At 33.2% G+C, this 22,491-nt stretch overlaps 4 protein-coding genes, 1 long non-coding RNA gene and 2 other non-coding genes across 12 annotated transcripts; 5 read left to right on the top strand and 2 right to left on the bottom strand.

Annotated features, from left to right (window-relative positions):
• Positions 1-1,341: 1,341 nt before the first annotated feature.
• Positions 1,342-7,859, top strand: LOC108457083 (uncharacterized). 4 transcript variants are annotated; one of them, XM_017755907.2, is made up of 15 exons: positions 1,342-1,787; positions 2,544-2,696; positions 2,877-2,993; positions 3,094-3,178; positions 3,507-3,615; positions 3,714-3,781; positions 3,862-3,987; positions 4,067-4,998; positions 5,247-5,450; positions 5,560-5,620; positions 5,819-5,932; positions 6,222-6,335; positions 6,450-6,536; positions 6,912-6,985; positions 7,417-7,859. In XM_017755907.2, exons 1-14 carry the CDS (start codon positions 1,720-1,722, stop codon positions 6,936-6,938), a joined length of 2,265 nt encoding a protein of 754 aa, XP_017611396.1. In that variant the 5' UTR covers positions 1,342-1,719; the 3' UTR covers positions 6,939-6,985; positions 7,417-7,859. The 4 variants fall into 4 exon arrangements, with proteins under 4 accessions (XP_017611396.1, XP_052874654.1, XP_017611395.1 ...); XM_053018694.1 differs by having other exon boundaries at positions 7,108-7,859; XM_017755906.2 differs by having other exon boundaries at positions 6,450-6,557.
• A 976-nt stretch (positions 7,860-8,835) lies between these two features.
• LOC108455838 (uncharacterized) lies at positions 8,836-11,623 on the top strand. Its single transcript, XM_017754402.2, has 2 exons — positions 8,836-9,392; positions 10,918-11,623. The coding sequence occupies exons 1-2, from the start codon at positions 9,054-9,056 to the stop codon at positions 11,425-11,427; spliced, it is 849 nt and encodes a 282-aa protein (XP_017609891.1). The 5' UTR covers positions 8,836-9,053; the 3' UTR covers positions 11,428-11,623.
• A 916-nt stretch (positions 11,624-12,539) lies between these two features.
• LOC128280495 (uncharacterized) lies at positions 12,540-13,434 on the bottom strand. Its single transcript, XR_008270584.1, has 2 exons — positions 13,327-13,434; positions 12,540-12,792 (listed from the first exon to the last, which is right to left on the bottom strand). It is a non-coding gene; the product is annotated as an uncharacterized LOC128280495 (long non-coding RNA).
• Positions 13,435-13,906: 472 nt separating this feature from the next.
• Positions 13,907-13,988, top strand: TRNAS-AGA (transfer RNA serine (anticodon AGA)). The gene has a single exon. It is a non-coding gene; the product is annotated as a tRNA-Ser (tRNA).
• Positions 13,989-14,503: 515 nt separating this feature from the next.
• On the bottom strand, positions 14,504-14,585 carry TRNAS-AGA (transfer RNA serine (anticodon AGA)). Its single transcript has one exon. It is a non-coding gene; the product is annotated as a tRNA-Ser (tRNA).
• LOC108455735 (glutamyl-tRNA(Gln) amidotransferase subunit B, chloroplastic/mitochondrial) lies at positions 14,518-19,758 on the top strand. Of its 3 annotated transcripts, none has more exons than XM_053019301.1 (10): positions 14,518-14,743; positions 15,242-15,931; positions 16,166-16,374; positions 16,686-16,826; positions 16,934-17,137; positions 17,602-17,799; positions 18,244-18,312; positions 18,682-18,798; positions 18,885-18,976; positions 19,462-19,758. In XM_053019301.1, the coding sequence occupies exons 2-9, from the start codon at positions 15,301-15,303 to the stop codon at positions 18,963-18,965; spliced, it is 1,650 nt and encodes a 549-aa protein (XP_052875261.1). In that variant the 5' UTR covers positions 14,518-14,743; positions 15,242-15,300; the 3' UTR covers positions 18,966-18,976; positions 19,462-19,758. The 3 variants fall into 3 exon arrangements, with proteins under 3 accessions (XP_052875261.1, XP_052875260.1, XP_052875259.1); XM_053019300.1 differs by having other exon boundaries at positions 14,519-14,743; positions 19,520-19,758; XM_053019299.1 differs by having other exon boundaries at positions 14,520-14,743; positions 19,580-19,758.
• A 289-nt stretch (positions 19,759-20,047) lies between these two features.
• Positions 20,048-22,246, top strand: LOC108455261 (uncharacterized). Its single transcript, XM_017753842.2, has 2 exons — positions 20,048-21,060; positions 21,791-22,246. The coding sequence occupies exons 1-2, from the start codon at positions 20,630-20,632 to the stop codon at positions 21,954-21,956; spliced, it is 597 nt and encodes a 198-aa protein (XP_017609331.1). The 5' UTR covers positions 20,048-20,629; the 3' UTR covers positions 21,957-22,246.
• The last annotated feature ends 245 nt before the right edge of the window (positions 22,247-22,491 follow it).

The raw sequence follows: 22,491 nt of genomic DNA, 5'->3' as shown, positions 1-22,491 counted from the left end.
AAATAAAAATAGTGTGGAATTTGAAATATAGTTAAAATGGTTTTGTTTAAGATTTAAATTTATTTTTCTTTATTAATCATTTATTATAATAAATGAATTTAAAACTTCATTCAATCAACTTAAAACTAAAACTAACCCAATTTAACTTGGTCGTATAAATTGAACAACTTAGATTTGTCAAATTCAAACCTGAAATCTGAAAAGATATGAAGTCATAATAAGCTATACATATGTTTCAAATTCTCCTAATTCAAAATCAATAAAATCCAAAATAAGAAATTCAAAACCTTAAATTAGAGATGTTCATAATTCGGGTTTGAGTTGAGTTCATGAAATGTATTTAGACCAACTTTTATGTTCGAGCCTAATTCGCCCAAAAAAAATTTACCTTTTACCCAAATTTAGTCATTTTAAGAAAGGTAAAGCCGGCTTATCCATAATTGATTTTTTAAATTAATTTTATTTAAAAATAGTTATTTAAAAATATAATAAGCTAAGTGCTAAAATAAAAGTTCTTTAAAACACAATCATAAATATAATAAATATTTTATTATATTAAAAAATAAAAATAATAATAAAAATATTTTATTGTATTAAATATAATTTTAAAATTTTATATTTTGGGTTGAGCTATTTAGTTTGACAAGTTTTTTTTAAGTTTTGAATAACGAATTTAATTGTTATTGAGTTAGTAATTTAATATAAATATAAATACACATATAATTATTTAACATATATAATTAATATAATTTTTTATAACATAATATATTTGGGCGAATTGGGCCAAAATTTTTTCTTAAGACCCAACCAATATAGAAAACAGACTTTAACTTTTACTCAAATTTATTTTTCGAACATTGTATTTTATTCAAACTCTATATTTTTAAACGAACTTTCAAACTTGGACAAATCACACAATAAATAAACAAATCAACCTTAAACTCAAACAATCCAAATAACACATTCAAAAATATCCAAACCCGAAATCCACCTTCAGTCAAAATGATTTAAAATTTAAATTAACCTTACCTAATTCCGATCTAAAATCAATTCCAACGAAGCGGTGTAACTCATTTTGTTGTAATGAGTGTAACAATTATAACTTTTGTAAGGATAATGTCTTTTTTCTTTTTAAATCAGATTTTTAATTAAAAAAAATTGGGAATAAACGTACAATTAATATTATTTAATTTAATATAATAATAATTAAATAATTTTTAATTGATATTGTGGGTACTCGTTAACCGGACATTTACGTCATTGGATTCGGCTCAAAAGTCTTAAACGCGTCGTTTTAGCCCATTTCGAAGGCTATTTTACTCAATTAAATAGTCAACACCGAGTCACCGACCTTAAAAAAGAAAAAATAATATTTTTTCTTACAAATAAAGCGCAAAGGCCAAGCAGCGAAGCATGATTTATTTTATTTTGTCTTTCTATCTCTCTCTTTTTTTTAGTAGTTTTCTTCTATTTACTTCTAGGTTTTCATTAGAAACAAACCGAATAATCTAAGAAAGAAAAAAAATTAAAATTATTTTTAAAAAAAATTCAACTAATAATAATTAGGACATATTGATCAACAACCAAATTGGAAACCTAATTCCTTTGCCCTCTATTTTTAAACAAAAAGGAAAAAGGAATATTTTCTTATCCTTTTTTGTATTTTCTTCATAAAATGCCGAGATATTTTGAAGCTTGAAAAACTTGGGCAAATCAACGATGAGAGATTCTTCACTGCGGGCCGAAGATTTGAATGCGCCATCAACTTCCAGCTCGCGAAAGACCAGGTAAACATTTAATGATTATGAATTTAGCGCTAACTTTTTTTTTAGGTGAATTGGATTTGAATTTTAGGTTACTTTTTTTGGATTCTGATGTTGAGGATTCGGATAGATTTTTGGGGGGATTTTGATGTAAATTTAGGATCTTGTTCGGTAAGGTGATTGAAAAATGTGCGTAATTTGGGATTTGGATTTGTTTTGCATGTTGAATTTTGAATTTCGAGATGGATTTACGATTGATTTTGGAATTAAGCTGGAAAATTTCCCGTTATGCTATTGAAAGGATTTAAATGTTGAAAACTTTGATGCTATTTTGTTAATCTAAAGCATAATTTTTTTTCGAGAAATTTCAACCAATTCAGATGGAACAGTGCTATAAACTATAAAGAGACGGTGATTTTGTTTTTCCTGATTCGTTTTTGGCCAAATGACTATTAGAGATCTATGGTTTAACTAATTCCATGGAAAATGTTTGGTTACTATACATTTTGTAAGCTCAAAGCAATAGTTATAGGACTAAAAATTTAAAGGGGAGTGTCTATGGGAAATGTAATTCCCTTCTAACCTGATAAAATTAAAACAAAAAGCTATCAAAGTTGTTAGGTTACATATTTAAATATATAAGTTATCCTTTTATGCTCGATGAGCTCAAGATTTTTAGGTTTTAATTGTCCATTATTCCATTTATATTGATTTAAGTACATAGTTTTGATATTTCATGCTTATGCTGAATAAGTTCTTCTATGTTTTTGCTTGCTCTAGCAATGTCTTTCATTTATTGGCACAAAGAGAAGTTTCTCCACGAACAAAACGGTCATCTCGAAAGCTATGGGGAGAAGAGTCAAAGAGCCATCTTGATTCCTGCAGGCCAAAATGTCTAGCAAAAAGAGATGCTAGATCTGATCTTCTTTCCTGGTAATACCATTCTTTTCCAGTTTCTTTCACAGTTTTGTAAGTGGAAGCTACTGAGGTTTATATTTTATTTTTTGGTCCATTCTTTTTATCATTATGCATTCATGTGTGATTCATAGCAAGTATGTTCCTATTTTATAGTAGGGATCCTGATAAATTTTATTGCATTATATTGGGTTGCAGGGTAGAGTCAGAGTCGTTGCGGCATTTTTCAGCAAAATACTGCCCATTGTTGCCTCCTCCAAGGTCTACTATTGCAGCAGCCTTCAGTCCTGACGGAAAAACACTTGCTTCTACACAGTGAGTTACTTGGTCCAGTTTTTATTTCTGTCTAATCAGGTGTCCAGTTCACTTCACCCTAAGATTTGCTACATATTTTACTTGGATTTTGGTTCTGCAGTGGAGATCATACAGTTAAGATTATTGATTGCCAAACTGGCAACTGTTTGAAGGTGTTGAGTGGTCATCGCAGGACGCCTTGGGTGGTAAGGCTGTTGACAACTCTTTGCCTTTAGATTTTGTTAACGTCTACCTGTCACTTCAGCCTAATTGGATGTGATAAAAAAAATTAATTTATATAGAAGAAAGCTGCTTGATTCATCTGTATCCATCCAGAAGATCACTATGTATTTTGTAAATGCATTCTTAGATCTTTGATTCAGCACATGAAGATGAAAATATAAGTTATCTATAATTAGGTTTTAGTTGATTTACTCAATCCCTGTTTTTGTTTTTGAATGCCTAAATGATTTTGCATTTCGGATGTTTATGGCAAAGTATGTATTAATATTTTCTGCTGCTGGAATTTTACAGGTCAGATTCCATCCATTGTATCCAGAGATACTTGCAAGTGGAAGTTTGGACCATGAAGTTCGCTTGTGGAATGCAAATACTGCTGAGTGTATAGGGACACGTGATTTCTGTAATTACTCTTGTGAATTTCCCTCTGTAACATTTCACATTGAGAAGCATGAATGTGTTTATGCTCTATGTTATTTCTCATTTCTCTCCTTCATGCAGACCGCCCTATTGCATCCATTGCTTTCCATGCTCAAGGGGAAGTTCTTGCAGTAGCCTCAGGACATAAGGTGAGGTTGACTATTCCATATATGTGTACTTCTGTATTTGGATTGTTATATGACTGCCTGACTTTAGAGCTGTTCGTCAGTTATATATATGGCATTACAACAGGAGGGGAGAGACATCCTCTCCGGCTATTATACTGAAGACGAGACGTTCACTTCGAGCTGTACATTTTCATCCATATGCTGCTCCTTTTCTTTTGACTGCAGAGGTGAAATTTCAGTTCTATAAAATTGATTGTGTACTTTAGTCTACTCTCTTACTAATTAGATTTCTGGGCTGTTTTGCAGGTCAATGATCTTGACTCATCTGATTCGTCAATGACAGTGGCAACTTCTCCTGGTTTCTTGCGATATCCAGCCCCAACTGTATATTTGGCTAATGATCGACCTAATTTGGCAAATGAACTACCTCTAATGTCTTTACCTTTCATGATATGGCCATTATTTGCTAGAGATAATGGGAGAACATCTTTGCAGAATATTGATGGTGACACTGGTTCAAATGGTGTGCATCAGAGAGGTGATCAACCTGCCTCAGTACGGCTTCTGACCTATTCAACTCCAACTGGGCAGTATGAACTTTTGTTGTCTCCTGTTGAACCAAATAGCTCTTCTCCATTACCAGAAGAAATAGGAGCCAATCCTTTACCGACTGAGATGGAAACTGATGTTTCCAATTCTGCAATGGAGCCCATGGAGACGATGGAGGTCCAGTCTGTGGAAAGAACTACTCAGTTTTTCCCTTTTGGTGATCCTACCTCATGGGAGCTACCTTTCTTGCAAGGATGGTTAATTGGTCAGACCCAAGCTGGTCAGCGCAATATGCGTTTGGCTACTGGTGGTGGTCATGAGAATTCACTCCCAGCTGGTGAAACAGGAACTTCTGCTTCAGTAGCTTCTTCAGGTATGGTCACGAGTGTTAGCCAAACAAGAGTTTCTGGAAGACCAAGTTCACGGCATCGTTCTTCGCGTTCTCGCATGGTCTCCTCAAGTGGAACTGGTGAATCTGGTTATAGCAACATCATACATGAGAGTAGCGATCCTCAACCTGCTGTTGGCAGAATTCCATCTGAACTTGCCACATCACTTGCGGCTGCGGCAGCAGCAGAACTACCTTGCACTGTAAAGCTTAGAATATGGCCACATGATATGAAAGACCCTTGTGCTTTCCTTGATCCCGAGAAAAGTCGCTTGACCATTCCACATGCTGTGCTTTGTAGGTGTGTTCTTTATAACTATAGTTTTGTGAAGACATTGTAGATTATTATTCTTTCTTATCTAGGAATGATGCATGCAAAGAGCCAAATTGTATGTTAATTCTTCCATTTCCTTGTCCAGTTTTATTAGGCTATTTTTCTGCTTCTTCTGAAACCGACTCCTTTGGTACATTGTTGTTGTTATGTTCTTATATATGCTGCAAAATATCACTGATTTATCTTCAAACAATTCTCTGAAAATATGATTGCAGTGAAATGGGTGCACATTTTTCACCGTGTGGGAGATTTTTAGCAGCCTGTGTTGCCTGTGTGCTTCCTCATTTGGAAGCCGATCCTGGAGTTCAGAGCCAGCTTAATTCTGATGTTGCAGGAGTTGCTACCTCCCCCACACGACACCCAATTTTGGCACACCGGGTTATGTATGAGCTTCGTATATATTCACTTGAGGAGGCCACGTAAATCCCAAACATCTTATAATCTATTCTCTATATACCTACCCTTTTTTTCTTCTGTTTACAGTTTATATTAGTATCCTTCTGTAAGTTTGAAACTCTTTTTGTGCAGATTTGGGTTGGTGCTTGCTTCACGGGCAATAAGAGCTGCTCACTGCTTAACATCTATTCAGGTGCAACTTTCCTCTCCCTGTTTACCTTTTTGTGTAGACTATTCTATTCAGTTCATCAAATGAAAATTTGTTATGTCAAGATTTCTGGGTTTTAGTGCCATGGGTTGCCCATGCATATTTAGAAGATATCTGCACAGTGCTGTATGTGAAACCAGTGCAATGTTGTAATGTATGAACCTTTTTTTATCTTATTTGCAGTTTTCACCCACATCAGAGCATATACTGCTTGCCTATGGTCGCCGCCATAGCTCACTTCTCAAAAGTGTGATAATAGATGGACAGACCACGGTGCCCATTTATACCATTCTGGAGGTAAAAACATGTGATTTCCTCTATCTATGCATTTACAGTTCCGGTTGCCTCATTTTATTGATTTGGTTGAGAATTGGTCACTCCTGGATGTCACAATGCATTTAAATGTTTCATGCATGTCTTCAGTTTTGTCTGCTCAATTGCAGCTAGTGTCTCTGGTTAAACTCTATTCTATATTGAAACATTTGATTTATCTGTTTGTGGCATTGTTTTAAGAATATAAAATCCCTTCTATCATGTTTATTTGCATTTGGGCTTTTTGTGTAATTCGCTTTACTTCATTACTCAGGTGTACAGAGTTTCTGATATGGAGCTTGTGAGAGTTCTTCCAAGTGCAGAGGATGAGGTAAATGTAGCTTGCTTTCATCCTTCTGTCGGAGGTGGCCTTGTATATGGAACAAAGGTCAGCAGTTGACATTTCTATTAATTTCATATTTGTTTTTTTACACCAACCCTTTTTCTTTTTAATCTGCGGCGGCTGACTAATTGTTCCAAATTTCTTCATTTCTCAATCCAGGAAGGAAAGCTAAGGATTCTCCAGTATGATAGTTCTAATAGTACAACTCATAATGCGTCCGGTTTTCTTGATGAAAATATGTTCGAGGTAGGAGGCCCAAGTTTGCAGGTTTATTTTCTTGGATTCATGTCCTTTATGTTTTGAAAACTTACCTAATACTTAAGAACAATGCTTGTGTGAGTGGTCATACATATATATATACACACTCTTTTCTTTGAACATATTGCTACATCTGCCCAACGAGAACTAATTTTGTTTCTTTGCTCCTTTGAACAAATGGATGTCATTACTTTTTCTTATCTTTTTAGTTTGAATTTGTGTGATACATACAGACTGATTTCCTTTAGTGGGATTATCCGGTCTTCTATTTTTTGTAGAACAAATTATATGACCCAGGTTTTATCTGATTTTCTTTCTTATCATAGTTCTGAAATCAACCTAATTATTTTTCTATTGTTGTAGGTCCCAACATATGCCTTAGAATGCTAGTGTGACCGGTAAAGCCTGTTTGGTTGGCTTGCAGTTCGGCTTTGATGGTTAGTTTCCTCGTTTCTCATTTTTTTCTAGAAGAATGAAAATGATTGTAAAAGACAAAAATTTGAGAAGAAAAAGGGACTTTTTTGAACATTTAATATCCTTCACTCTATTAATATTTCAGGATAAGATCAATAATTCCTGGAGTTCAGTTACGAAAACTGAATGCATCAACGTCGTATTTTTTAACATTTAAGAAATAAAAGTGAACAAGAACAATGCTGATTTTAGCCATCAATGTTTTGTGGACTTAGGTCCGAGTGTTGAATTCAGATGTGTATTCAAACACATTTTTTCTTAGTTTTTTTTTGCATATTTGGAGAATTGTTTCCCTATACCCAACTCCTAAATACTTCATGAAAAGTGAAAAGTTGGACTCAGAGCAACATAGCTAGCAATTTATTTGATCTAATATTTACTCTGTGTCATTCAGGATGACCGACATAAACACTGCCGTCTTGCGTACATTATTTATTTTGTCACGGCTGTGAATTAGTCGCACACTTTGCCCCTTCTGTAAAGTTTCTCAGCTGGTAGGTAGATGCAAATCCGATTTTGTATTTCCATTTGTTGCTTCTTAGAGACACATTTACATCATGGAAATCGATCGAAACTCGAAACGAGGTGAATCAGGATAAGAATGTGGGTTGTTTGCATCTACTACTTGTTCAGGTTTAAATGAAAATTGTTGGAAATATGCTTTTCTGTCTTTGGTTTGATTTTTGAATTTTTGTTGTTTTATTGACATATACAGATTGGTAGATTATAATTTAGTTTTCTAGATTTGCAACTTTTAGTGTAATGAACTCTACTGAAAATTTTCTTTTTCAGTCTTGTTCCTGTTTCAGTTTCTGGCTCCATTTTATTATCCCTAAATATGTTTTGATTTATTTATTAGATTTTACACTTGTTTATAAAAAAAGTGCTTTGTGATCTGAATATTTATATGTTCAGTCGAATTTTAGTACAAAACAATATTTAGGGTTTGTATGATTGAGTGACAAAATTGAATGATAGAATAAGAAAGTGGAAAGTTGAAAAGAAAATAAAAATTGAGTGTATTTAAAATATAGGAAGATGTGGGTTCGAATGTCTTAAAACGTATTATATTTTTATTTATGGGATGAGAGGGATTATGGGATTATGGGTAGTTATTGTATCAAGAAAAACATATATATATTTATTTATGGGACTAGAAGGGATTTTTAAGTAGTTATTGTATCAAGCATATATGATAGAAAAATCAATAATTTTAAATTGGAATGGTAAGATAAAAGAAATGCAAAAGTAGTGTATATCAGTTCGAAATTGTATGCTTTTAATTATCAATTATCAAGTAATGGGTGGATTTTTTTTTTTTAGTTTTCCTCATACACTCAAGGAAATTTTTGCTTTTATTTATTTTTCTACTTTTTCAATTTTATGTCTTTCTAATTTTATTTTTACTTAACGAACTTTTTTATTTCACATTAATGAGAATGAGATACGAATCAAATACAGTAATACACCATCATTTTCTTTTCAATTTTGTTTCTAGAAAAATATATTAACATAATCAAATAGCTTTTGATTTTTGCTATTTTAATCAAAATCATGTTTAATTTTATACATTTAGATGTTAGTTTTACATTCTTCTTAAAAAATTGATGTCAATATTCTTAAATTTTAAAATGAAAGTTCAATTGTTACAGATAGTAGAAATCTTTTTGCTAAACTCACATTTATTATAGTGTTATATTTTTGTTATATAATTATATATTTAGAATTAAATCTAAATTTTAAATTTTAACAAGTAAAAATATTAAATTAAATTCTTAAAATGAAAAATAAAGAAACTGAATTTTGGATATAAAAAAAGAAAATCAAAATTTGCAGCATCACTTTAGCCTCTATGAAATGCGCCTTTTATTAATCCGGACAACGGAGATTGATAAGAGTGATTGGTAGATCAAGTTTATATACTGGCGGAAACGACGTCGTGAGGTGATTGGAAAGTTATTTTATCATCAATAGAGAAGAAGACAACAAGTGGCAAAATGGCAGAGAACCAGAAGCAGAGAGAATCCAAAAATGGAAATGGCAGCAACAACAGTTCAACCATGTCCTTCTTCTTTCATCTTCTTCACTCAACGACAAAAAACCCGCCTCCATAATATCATCCATTTACCATTTCTCCCTCTCCCTCCTCATTTACGCCGTCGTTTCAGCTCATCTGCAGCCAGAGATAGCAATAGCAGGAAAAGAAGAAGAAAGTGGGACTCAAATGCCGAGACAATTCGTGCCAAAGATTTCACTTTTAACACCCAAAACAACGAAGATGAAGATGATGAAGAAGAAGAAGATTATGATGGTGAAACGGCAAGTTCTGGGATTTTGGAGGAAGCTATTGATAGCATTTGGATTTTGAAGGTACAAGTTAGAAAATTTATATTTTGAGTTGTTAATTGCAAATGGGGTTGAAAAGGGGGTATAGTTTTGATGCTTATAAGTTAAAAATTCGGTGTAAAGTTTAATACTTTTTTCAGTTGCATTGAATTAAATTTTGGAACATTTATTTAAGTATTTTTATACCATTTATGGAATTAGCTTAATGAGTCAAAACTGCGAGGGGCAAAGGGCCATTTTGTTTATCAATTTTGGTTGGTTGATTATTAGCCTTATCTTTGTTCAGCTAATGCTAATGCTGTGAAGCATTGATGGACTAATTAGCTTCTTTGTGAACAAATAAAAGGATGAAGAAATTTGATTCAGAACCAAGCTAATTCTTGGGTTTATTGGGTTAGTTTAAATAGGATTTGCTTCTATTGTAAAGTTCAAAACTTAAGGGACTTCGCCTTGTGCAAGGGCGTAGTTAGAAAATTTTTAAGGGGCCGAGATTAAGTTATATATTGTTATGAGAGTTAAAATGTGATTTCATCATTGTATTGACTGATATATTTATGGTTTTCAAAAGGAATAAATATAAATTCTAGCATTTGGGGTATAATCTTTCCATATATTAACTTAGGATATTATGAATTTTGAATGGTCTAAAGCTGCAATTTTTCATTTTAGGGGGGCAAACTATAATTTTACCATATATTAACTTAGGATTTTATGAATTTTGGAGAGTCTAAAGCTGCAATTTTTCATTTTAGGGAGTGGGGGGCAGGCTCCCTTCGCCTACTCTTGCGCTTCGAATCTTAGTTGCAGGCTTATATATGAAGTTCTTCTATAGATGTAAGCTACATGATAAGAATCTTTTGTATGGGACTGACATTCCATATAGGAATTGAATGATAAGACTCCCAAGTTCCAAGAAGCATTTTGGCTATGGATGCTGAAAAACCCTTTGATTTTCTTCACAATAAGGAATTTGAATGGCAGCTTAGGCAAATTAACTTGTTTGAGAAGCATTAGTATGAGGCTACTTGGTCATTAGCTAACTGTCTGAAGTTTTGCAGACTGAGTAATAGTGTTAGTTTTGACAGACAATAACACGATCGTTTAGGGACTTTGCCTCTTGCACTTCAAATCTTAGTTGCATGGCTCGCATACTTAGTTCTTCCACAACTGTAAACTACAGTGATACTAAGAATATTTTGCATAGGACTGGTTCTCCATGGGAAAATAAGAATCTAATGATACAGTTCCTAATTTCCCAGAAGTGTTTCGCTAATTCGATGTTAAAAAGTACCCTTTGATGTCCTTCGCAATAAGGAGTTCAAATGGCAGCTGATACAAGTTATAACTAGTTTTGAGTACTACATGGAAGCTTTAGTATTAGGTTACTTAAGCATCAAGTAACTGTGAAGTTTTTGCAGACCGCGCTGATCTCAGCGAGAAATAGTGTTATCTTCTGCAGACCACAATGTTATTTTATCGAAATTTTTTGTTTGTATTCATAGTAAATAATTTCCATCGATCCTAATACTTTTGCTATTGATCAATGCAGGCTTTCAAATCCTTTGGTTGGGGGCTACCGCCCATTTTACTTTCTTTGTTGTTTGCCAATGGCCCGAAAGCGTTCCTCATGGCATTAGCACTTACAATTGGACAGTCAGCAATAGCTTTTGCCTTCGAAAAAGTTTCGGGAAAGTCACAAAGCAAGCAAAAGCGTAAGACGAGGGCAAGGAAAACAAAAAAGTATACATCACGGCGCACCGTAAGAAATATTAAAAAGGAGGAACAAGTACATGAAGGTCCAAAGAACAAAAAGGGAATGAAAGGTTATCAATCATGGGTCGTTGATGACCAGGGCACAACTAGCTTTGGTGGATGGGACGAGCTCGATGGAACTGAACCAACAAGAACACCATCAACAATGGAAAACGGATCAAAACGGACCACAAAACCGAAGGACAGGTTGAGTATGAACGAAACTGAAAGTAATGAACCTTTGTTGTTGAGATTGTTGATTGCTGTTTTCCCATTTTTAGGTTCTTGGACCAAGTTGTTTTGGTGATTACTACATTTATAGCACAACCTTAGTGTTGGAACATGACAATACTTACATTTCTTGTGTGTAGCAAATTTGCTTGTCCCGGTTCTCGATTGATTATTTTGTCAGTCATTCTTTAGGCTGGAACTATAGATCAACAATCATAAAGGAAACATTTTTTTCCCACCGTGAGTATCAAATAATAATCTCTTTGAAGAAATCGTTCGTTATACGAGTTTGGTTATAAGTATATACGGCATGTGTTCTTGTTTTTTTTGCTTTAAGTTTTCCATAGTTCTGCAATTCTGGTTTGCATGTATTGCTTTTCATGAGTTGGGTTTTCCTTAAAATCCTAATGAATTTATGTTACTCGAATTCAGGTTGGAGTGTTGGATAAAAGTGTATATCCAACATAAGTATGTTCAACTTTTTCATAGTTTTTTCGTATCCATATCTGAATATGTTTCGAGTGTAAGTTTATTTCAGGCAAGATGAGCAATTGTTTGGTTTCATTGCCTCTTGACATTTCTTCAAGGTTTTCAGAACCGAATTGATAGTTAAACCGATTAAATTATCGGTTAGTTTAATTAGTCTAATTAAATAAATAATTAAAAAGTCATAAAATTAAAAAAATTAAGAATCCAATTTAACTAGTTCAATGTTTCCTTTTTCAGACCAATACCGCAATTGATTTTGATCCAATTAATTTAGTCCGATGCAAATAACCTTGCATTTAATTTGTGCATACCATTGAAACAACTTCAAGCATGCATACCATTGAAACAACTTCAAGCATGTAAAATTTATACAAAATAAATTCATTTTTTAGATTCCAATATAAGAACAATAAAGGGAAATACACTGATTTGAAGTAATTCACATTGAATGATATATAAGGGGCATGGGTTTATAATTTTTTTATCTCAACATGATTCAATCAATTTTACTTTTTAAAAGCATTCATGAATCAAATCAGATTTAGAGCCTAAAATTTTAAAATAGGACCTTGATCATTGATTTTAGTTTCGATTTTTAATTTTTTTATCAATTTTGAAAGATTCATTCAGATATCAGTTCAATCCTACTTTATAATAACTCTAACCACAAAAATTAAAAACATAAACAAAGAAAACACTAAAAAAACCATAATTTAAAATATTTATTAATAAGTATAGGTATGTTTTACTTTCTTACAAGAAAGTACATACAATGTTATTATTAGGGGGAATCATCAATCACAGGGCCAAGTACATACACATTTAAAGCCCTGACATTGGCCTGTAAAGGTGGGGCTCTTTTCTAAGCACTTGTTTTGACAGTCCTGAACAATGCAATTGGTTGGATATAATGTCATTTCGCATGCTTCTGTTTCAGCCACCATTGTCACAACTGCATAGATGCGATAACGAAAATTATATATATACAAGAAATTAGATATACATGGGATAAACTACGCCAAAGGTTTTTCCTCAATTTCAAAAAATTAAAAAATAATTTAATAATTATCTTATAATTTTTAACTTAAGTGATCAATTTTAAAACATAAATTTACTAATAGTTTAGTAATTTTAGATGTAATTTATTTTGAAAAATTATTATTGAGGGAAGACTAATTCTTTTTGGAGAAGTCTGTAAAACGTCATTCGTTTGGAGCCTATAGATTTCTCAACAGGTTAAAATTATCCCTAGTTCGAGTTAGAATTATTACCCAACCTTATTAAGAGCCCGAACTAGAGGTGAACACTTACCAAAGAGAAGTGAGTGTCGCGAACTTAATAGGATTTGAACTTTTATCCCTTATATGACATCTAAGAAACATTATAGACATGTTAAGGATTCTATGAACTCTAAATAGATGTTACTTTAATGAATACAAAAAATCGTATCAAAATATGAGATGGATTTCAGTAAAGAAAAACAAACCAGTGAAAACAAGGGCAATGATGAGAAAGTGAGAAATTTTGGCCATCTTCCACAGGTTTCAATTACCAATTATCTTACACTTTGTATTTGTGAGTTAGCTTTGGAGGTAATTTATATATAAAAATACACAAATTCAAATTAATTAACCTACCATACTAGATGGATTTAGGTAAATCTATCCATTTAATTTCTTTCTAATAGAAAAAGTTCAATTATGTCAATTCAACAGCTAATATTTATAAAGAAAATTGATAATTAAGATTTATTTGGAAATGACAGAATTAGCTACTTTATTTGTAACTAATTAATTTATCACTAATATTAATATAAAAAATAAAAGTTAAATAATTATAAATATATTTTCATATCTTTTAATTTAAGCACTCAAATATTTTAATCTATATCAGCACTCAAATATTTTAATCTATATCACTTTTATTTAAAAATATATAAATTAAATTTTATATATTAGATCAATAAATAAATTTATCTTCTACAAAAAATATTCCTGCTTTATTTAGATCAATAAGTAACTTTTTGATGTTTGATGTAAAGTTATTTGGAAAACTTCATCAAAAGGGTGGGCGTGCCGGAGTGGTTATCGGGCATGACTAGAAATCATGTGGGCTCTGCCCGCGCAGGTTCGAATCCTGCCGCTCACGTTTTCATATTTTTTTACAGTGGCTTGTAGTTGTAGCCAATACAGGTGATATTGCTTATTTACACAAATTATACGTAAATTAAGTTGGTGATATTGCTTATTTACACAAATTATATATAAATTAAGTTGTTCTGGTAGTGCCGCCACCATTTGTAAGTTCCATTTTAAGCTCATCTCTTGCTTTGTTGTTCTGGTAGTGCCGCCACCATTTGTAAGTTCCATTATAAGCTCATCTCTTGCTTTGTTGTTCTGGTAGTGCCGCCACCATTTGTAAGTTCCATTTCAAGCTCATCTCTTGCTTTTCCATTTGGCTTAATTTCGGGATATGGGTAAGTTTAATTCTTCATAATTTTTTATATTTTGCTTTTCCATTTTAATATTTTAATGATTTTTCTCATAATTTTTATGAGAAAGATGAAAGACGAAATGGGGCGGCATTTATGCATAATTTGAGTAAATAAGCAATATCACCTTTATTGGCTACAACTACAACGCCACTGTAAAAAAATATAAAAACGTGAGCGGCAGGATTCGAACCTGCGCGGGCAGAGCCCACATGATTTCTAGTCATGCCCGATAACCACTCCGGCATGCCCACCATTTTGATCATATTTTCCATATTTTGAAGTAAAAAGTTGGAAATTCCCTTTTTGACATCGGTTAATCTTTTTCTTTCCATGTTTTATGTGGATGGCTGTTGGTAGGCTGTAAAGTCTCAAAGTTTCAGGCTTTTCAGTTCAGTTCTTCCGCAAACAAGTAAGCATTGAACTCTCCTTATTAGTTTTCACTTTTCATAATCTTTCAAAACTCTAATTGCCTTTATTACTATGTTTCAGTGTTTTGTTTTGTTCTTTCCCCCTTAATGTCTGTCTGCTTCAAGCAAGCAAATTGATAAATGAATTAACCATTATGTTATTGCTTTTGAGTTTCACATGGAATTCTTCTGTATTTTTTACATTAAAATGCCTTTCTTCTTAATGAGTTACTTTCAAAATCATTGCTTTTTGAGTTTTTTCCACTGAAAATCTTGCTTGCCATTTATTATGTATAAACGTAATTTCTAATTGATTTTCAAGTTTTAAGCATGAAATTCAAACAGGGTATTCAAAAAAAAAAAAATTACCTTTCAACAATTTTCTGTTCGAAGTCTTAAGCTTGATACAAGTATATAACTTTGTTTTGCATTTTTTTGTGCCTCTTTTTGTTTTAGTCAGTGTATTGAAGCTTGCCTATGACCTGTTTGATGTTTTGCAGAGAGAGAGAGAGTCCTTTAACTTTATGATTTCATATATGTGAAGTGAACAATTGACAACATGGCTTCCACATTGTTTAGAACTATTCAAATCCACCCATTTTTGCTCTACCCAACTGCATTATTTAGCAGAAGGAATGGTGTTCTTTACTGCACAATGAAGAGTAGTCAAACTCAAACAGCTACACAAGAAAAGCAGCAGCCTCCCAAAGTCAAAGTTCCACAACATGCCCTGAAAAAAACAGTTGATAAGATCACAAGAGACTATGAGGCAATCATTGGAATAGAGACACATGTCCAGCTTTCAACTCTCACCAAGGCCTTTTGTAGCTGTCCTTACAATTATGGATCCCAACCAAATACCAATATCTGTCCCATTTGCATGGGATTGCCTGGTGCCTTGCCAGTTTTAAACTCGAAAGTGATTGAATTCGCTGTTAAATTGGGTCTTGCACTTAATTGTAAGCTATCTCTAAACTCGAAGTTTGATAGGAAGCAGTACTTCTATCCAGACCTTCCAAAGGGTTACCAAATATCTCAGTTTGATATCCCAATTGCAACTGGTGGTTACGTTGATTTGGATCTCCCTCTTGAGTTCGGTGGTGGCCATAGGAAGTTTGGTACTACCAGGGTTCACATGGAGGAAGATGCAGGGAAGCTGCTTCATTCTGGAAATGGGGATTATTCACAGGAAATTACTTCTCTAACATCGATATATAGTTATTTTTCTAAACATACAGTGCAACCATATAGTATATTGTTTCCTTTACGAATGACATTTCAATAAATCTTGCTGCAATCTGGTCATTTGTGGTGTAGCTTTTCTTCCTTTCACTTTTTGCCCCTTCATCAAATTTTGATGGTTTAGGAGTCAGTTTACTGTTTCAACCTTCTGCTTATTGACACTGTTGGTTATCTTTTGCAGGTTGATCTAAATAGAGCAGGGGTACCTTTGCTTGAGATTGTTTCTGAACCTGATATGAGAACTGGGATTGAAGCTGCTGAATATGCTGCAGAGTTACAGAGGGTGGTTCGATACTTGGGAATTAGTAATGGAAATATGCAAGAAGGCTCACTTCGCTGTGATGTAAATGTATCAATTCGACCAGTTGGACAATCAGAGTTTGGAACAAAGGTCAATAGTTTGCTTAAATTACTCTGCCTTAATTAGTGAGATCTATGGTTTAATACGTCTTGCAGATTCAAGTACCACCATTCCCAGGGGACCGATGGGAGAGTGGCATTGCTTACGTTTCTTCTCTTTTTCTTTCATTTCTCTGAATGAGCTATGATCATAAACTGTTAAGCCTTAATCCTTTGTTGTGATTATGATTTAAGATTTTGAGATAGATGCATTTTTCTATCACATTTATAGAGCAAAGCAAAAGCATGGAGTTAGTAGAATTTTCAGTGTCTGACACAGATAACCTTATACCGTATTTGCAGGTTGAAATAAAAAATTTGAACTCATTTTCATCAATTAATAGGGCAATTGATTTTGAGATATCAAGGCAGGCACTGCTCCATAGTCAAGGCCAAAGTGATCAGATTGTGCAGGAAACTCGTCTATGGGAAGAAGGTGCTCAGGTTAGACCTGCATATTAATATCAAGCTAGGACTAGTCTAAGGTATATGGTTGACCCTTTACTTCGTTGTTACTTATGTACCCCATAAACCTTTGTGCCCTTTTGTAGAAAACAGTTACAATGAGGAAGAAGGAAGGACTTTCTGATTATCGATATTTCCCTGAACCAGACCTCCCTGAAGTTATTCTCACTCAGGAATATGTTGATAGCATTAGCAACTCTTTGCCAGAACTTCCAGAAGCGAAGCGTCGTAGGTATGAAAAGATGGGGCTGAGCATGCAGGATGTTCTTTTCCTGGCAAATGACATGAATGTAAGTATTCAAAGTAATTTTCTTTGTTCAGAATGGTTGCTAATATATCCACCAGCATCCAGTTAAGCATCAGTTAGTTGATTGGTGACCCAGAAAGGAGAGCTCCTATGAAATTTACCTTGTATTGTTGGATTAAGTTGAAAGATAAAAGCTTTAAAGCTTTAAGTTTAACATATTGTAGCTTCTTGCTCTTTAAATGGCCCTTAGTTTTTTTTCCTATAGTATATGATTAACTGCTAATGTTCCTTGTTTACTCATCTCCTTAACTAATTTAAGAACATGTGCTTAATATCCCTGGTTTCTCTTAGGTTTAATCGTTAGCAAGCTTTTTTGACCATGCCTCGATGAATTTTCTATAATGTTTTACTTAAAAGTCCTTGCATGGCTTCTTAAAGTTATCTTGTTTGGGATCATAAGAAAATGCTCTAAGTTGGTTTTTTTTCTTCACATGATCAATGTTCTAGGTTGCAGAATATTTTGATGAAACTCTTTCAAGTGGTGCCGACATAAAGCTGGCTGCCAACTGGATCATGGGTGATATTGCTGCCTATATGAAGAACGAAAAGCTGTCCATTAATGATATCAAACTTACACCACAAGAGCTAGCCGAGCTGATAGCTTCCATTAAAAGTGGGACAATCAGTGGAAAGATTGGAAAAGAGGTAATGTTTTACTTTTATTACCGGGTGAAACAGTTCAAACATTTTAGAGTCCAGCAGCTGTTTTATTTGCGGATATTATATGACTTTTAGCGGAGACATTTTTGTATTTTCACAAATTAGCTTTAGAGGATGTATTCTGGAAGCGGTACTGTCTCTCGTATATAAATGAGCATGAAAGAAAAACGAAGCGTTTTGGTTATGTCGACATAAAATCCTTGGTACCAAAAATAAAGCCGCTGATTCGGTGGCGCGGGCTGCAATATGGGCTCGGTGTCATTATGTTAATAAAAAATGGCTCGGTGGTATGTTAACAAATTGGCCCACTACAGAAACGAGGCTTCATAAGTTCAGGGACTTGAGAACAGAACAAAAGACGGGGGGACTCATTCTTTGGTAGTGTTATATGGTTCTATTAGTTTTAACGATTTCTCTAAAACATCACAGATACTATCTGAGCTTCTAGCCAAAGGTGGAACTGTGAAGGGACTCATAGAAGAGAAGGATCTCATTCAGGCAAGTTAGCCGTACGATGCTCCTTTAAACATGAATATCTGTATCTTAAGATAAACTGAGAAGTACGGTTTTAATTGTAAGTCTTGAATTTTTCGAACATGGTAAGCTAGGGTTAGAAATTATAGAGTGTACCCATATGAGCGAACAGAGCTGAACTTTTTGGTGAGTGTAGTAACTTTAGATGAACCAGCTTGTATGATTACCTGTTGAAGTTTTATCGCTCTCTAGACAGGCATTAAGGGCTATTCAATAGGAAGATAATATGATATTGACCTGAACTCAAATAAGCTGATATGTTATTTCTTTGATATTTGTTATTGAAATGATAGTTTATTAGAGAGTAAGAAACATATGTTCCAACATTTGCAGATAGCTGATCCTGTTGAGATCGGGAAAATGATAGATAAAGTGATTTCTGAGAATCCAAAACAGCTAGAACAATATCGTAGTGGGAAAACTAAGCTGCAGGGCTTTTTTGCCGGCCAAGTATGTTAAATTTACACAAAAGTTACATTTCTTCTACTTGTATGAAATCATTGGTAGCCTCTTTCTACAATAGTGGTCATATGCAGGTAATGAAACTATCAAAAGGCAAAGCAAACCCTGGCCTGTTGAACAAAATCCTTTTGGAGAAATTAAATGGCCAAAGCTGATTGTATCTTAGGTACGTATCTGGGCATCGATCCTTTAAACAGAATAACAGTAAATTGTGAATACAGATGGTAAAAGTACTCATTGAGGCCCCTGTACTAAGAGCCAGAGTGCATTTGCCCGCTTTTAGTAAAATATGTCCAAATTAGTCCTTGAATATTAGATCAAAAAGCATACTGGCCCTTTCTATTAAAAATTTCTTCCATTTCTATTATTAAAAACTGCCGTGGCTGACAAATAATCAAATAGTTACACTTGGCGTGCCACATGTACCTCATTTTGACGTACAGGGACCAATTTTTAACAGTGAATGGATGAAATTTTGAACAGAATGGTTAGTTTACTTTTTGATTTAAGTATAGAGACTAATTTGCCTATTTTTTGAGTAGAGGGGACAAAATGCAATCCGACTCTAATACAAAGGCTTCAATGGCACTTTTACCGAATACAGATGCATATTCTGAATCGTATTACCTCACCTTTTCATTTTTTCCGTAGTACTTTTGTCTGAAACATATTCGAGAGTGTGATCCTCGTAATATATGAAAAAATTTAGAAAATGTTGAGCATATCCGTGCGGGGCACATACTAATATCCGACATTCACATGGTAGCAGCCAAATCTGTCCTGCTTGTTGATACAGCTACAGCAAACTGCAAGGTGAAGGAACATATTGAAGTCTGAATCCTTTGCTGAGTTTTCAAATATTGAGTTCATATAATACTTTGCACCATTTTGTAGATCAAATCATCCTTTCTTTTATATAAGAATTATGCATCAATTGAAAGGAACAAATGGCTTTTAGAGATTGATAGATGCCCTCTTGTCTTTTTGACTGATTTATTTTTAGCAGTTTAAGTAATATTTTTAAGGTTAAATTCTGCTATTAGTCCCTGTACTTTACAAAAGTTGTGGATTCAATCCGTGTACTTTAATTTGGCTATTTTTAGTCCTGGACTTTTCAAATTTTAAAATTTCAGTCCTTAACAAATGATAACTGTTAAATTAAATAAGTTAATTTTGCTATTTTCAAAATTTGATACGGCAAATATATTTTTATATCACTCATTAAAAATTTCAGGTAATGGGTTAACGATTATGATATGTATCAAGATTGAAATTTTTTCAAAATTCGAAAAGTATAGGGATTCAGATTGATTTAATTGGAAAATACACATGGTACAAGGCTCATGACTAAAATTGACCAACTTGAAAAGGACATGGACTAAAACTGGTCAAATTAAAATATAGAGACTAAATCACAACTTTTGTAAACTGTAAGGACTACTAGCAGAATTTGACCTATTTGTAATTGTTGAACTTGATGTTTAACTCAAGTCTTATACGAGGTGATATGTGATAAGTTGGGGATTTATCTTGTATAAACAAGATTTTATTGGCATTGACCAAGTCTAATGGATTCACCAAAATTAGCAAATACAAACCCTTCCCAAAAATAGCTGAAAGCCATCCATCACAAAAATTAAAGCAAACCATTTGTTTAATATGGTAAAACTTCATCAAAAAGCTGATCACCGTCACCAAAAATGACAAGCTCATATTACATGCCATTGTTTTTCACTTGGACCCAAAACCTCTCTCTTTCTGGTTGTGGTGGTGGTGGTAGTGGTGGTTTCGATTCGTTTTTGCTGGTTTGAGGCCATTAATGGTGACTCCACCGGCACGAAAAGTAATGGTGGTAGCTGACCCGGCTCCCCATTCTGCGGCAGCCCTCCAATATGCACTTTCTCATGCATTGTTAGAACAAGATGAACTCATCCTTCTTCATGTTGAAAACACTAGCTCATGGAAGAACACATTGACTACTTTCTTAAAGAGGCCAACAATTGCTTCAGCTGCTAATGCTATGACACCTAATATTTCTTCCGGTCCGGATTGGGGTTCCACCGATGTTAATTTCCTTGATCAAATGAAATATGCAAGTGAGATTGCTCAGCCCAAAATCCCTGTACGTATAGAGAAAATCGATCCGGATGGTAAAGATAAAGCTACTGTGATCCTTTCTAAATCTAAAGATCTTGGTATTGATCTTATTATTATTGGCCAAAAACGGAGCCTCTCTTCAGCAATTCTTGGGTGAGTTCCATATTAGAATTATTTTTAAACTTTTACTAAAATTAAAATGCAATTTCACTATTATATTAATTTATATACTTATAGTCTTTAGAATCATCAAATCAAAATTTTATTATTTTAAAGAGTTAAATTGTAATTTTACTACTATTTAACTTAGGATACTATAAATTTTAGAAGGTCTAAACTCAATTTTTCCATTTTAAGAGTTAAGCCCTGCTTTTTGGGGGCAAAGCTAGAAATTCTTTTTAGGGTCAAATAAGTTATATACTTTGATCAAAATTAAAACACAATTTTTTGTTATATTAATTTACATCTTTATAGTTTCTAGAATGATTAAATCAAAATTTTATCATTTTAAGAAGTTAAATTGCAATTTTACCACTTTTAACTTGTGATTCTATAAATTTTAGAAGGTTTAAAACTGAATTTCTTTTTCCATTTTAAAGGGGCTAAAATTTTTTAGAGGGCCAAATAAGTTATGTCTTTGTATAAGAGTTAAAATACAATTTCGCCAATATATTAGTTTATATTTTTATAGTTTCTACAAGAATTAAATCAAAATTTTATCATTTTAAGGGGCTGAACTGTAATTTTATAATAATTAACTTACAGTTCTATAAATTTTAGAAGGTCCAAAAGGCAAATTTTCCACTTTAAGGGCTTCTCTATAAAATATCAACAATTTCTAAACCCGTACTAATTATAAATACTTTGATTTCTCGATTTATAGATATAAACGACCTAGCGGATCGATGAAAGGATCGAAATTGATAGATACAGTAGATTATTTGATTGAGAACAGCCCATGCACCTGTGTTGGAGTGCAGAAAAAGGGTCAAAATGGAGGATATGTCCTCAACTCCAAGACCCAAAAGAATTTTTGGCTATTGGGATGATTTTTCTTTTAGACTTTTCATCATATTCCAATACTCAGTTTCATCATCTCAACTGAGCTTTCTTATTATTTTCCCTTTTTTTTTGGTCCTTCAGCTGGAATACTTCAAAGATTTGTAAATATTTTGGAACTCTGGATATGCAGCTGAAAACCAAAGCCTTTTTTTTTTTTCCAAGTTTTTCTTTAAATATTTGTTAAATATGTTCGTATTTGACACATCTAAATTCTGAGTAATATAGATGCAAATTAAACATTTCAGTACCGAAGGCATATCAAAATCCGATATTAACTCTTGAATTCGATAACATTGATTTAAAACATATATTCTGGACAAAAATAAAGATTAAATTTTACTATTAGTCCTTGTACTATATAAAAGTTAAAGATTTAACCCATATAATTTAATCAATTTTAGCTTTTATACTTTTCAAATTTTAAAATAAACAATTATATCCATTTGGTTAAATTCAATTAATAATTTTGCATAATGTGTATAATTGTAAATTTAACTTATGTTCTCCTATTGAATTATTCTA

Source organism: Gossypium arboreum, chromosome 9 (assembly GCF_025698485.1).
Source record: "Gossypium arboreum isolate Shixiya-1 chromosome 9, ASM2569848v2, whole genome shotgun sequence".
Classification (NCBI taxonomy): Eukaryota; Viridiplantae; Streptophyta; class Magnoliopsida; order Malvales; family Malvaceae; genus Gossypium; species Gossypium arboreum.
This window is presented reverse-complemented; position numbering and strand designations above follow the sequence as displayed.

Excerpts from the sequence above, each read along its gene's own strand:
- LOC108457083 (XM_017755906.2), top strand. The coding sequence starts at position 1,720 with ATGAGAGATTCTTCACTGCGGGCCGAAGATTTGAATGCGCCATCAACT. Across the intron at positions 3,616-3,713 it reads TATAGGGACACGTGATTTCT|ACCGCCCTATTGCATCCATT; the intron begins GTAATTACTCTT and ends TCCTTCATGCAG. Across the intron at positions 5,621-5,818 it reads ACTGCTTAACATCTATTCAG|TTTTCACCCACATCAGAGCA; the intron begins GTGCAACTTTCC and ends TCTTATTTGCAG.
- LOC108455838 (XM_017754402.2), top strand. The coding sequence starts at position 9,054 with ATGGAAATGGCAGCAACAACAGTTCAACCATGTCCTTCTTCTTTCATC. Across the intron at positions 9,393-10,917 it reads ATAGCATTTGGATTTTGAAG|GCTTTCAAATCCTTTGGTTG; the intron begins GTACAAGTTAGA and ends TGATCAATGCAG.
- LOC108455735 (XM_053019301.1), top strand. The coding sequence starts at position 15,301 with ATGGCTTCCACATTGTTTAGAACTATTCAAATCCACCCATTTTTGCTC. Across the intron at positions 16,375-16,685 it reads AATCAGAGTTTGGAACAAAG|GTTGAAATAAAAAATTTGAA; the intron begins GTCAATAGTTTG and ends CCGTATTTGCAG. Across the intron at positions 17,800-18,243 it reads GTGGAAAGATTGGAAAAGAG|ATACTATCTGAGCTTCTAGC; the intron begins GTAATGTTTTAC and ends AAAACATCACAG.
- LOC108455261 (XM_017753842.2), top strand. The coding sequence starts at position 20,630 with ATGGTGACTCCACCGGCACGAAAAGTAATGGTGGTAGCTGACCCGGCT. Across the intron at positions 21,061-21,790 it reads CTCTCTTCAGCAATTCTTGG|ATATAAACGACCTAGCGGAT; the intron begins GTGAGTTCCATA and ends CTCGATTTATAG.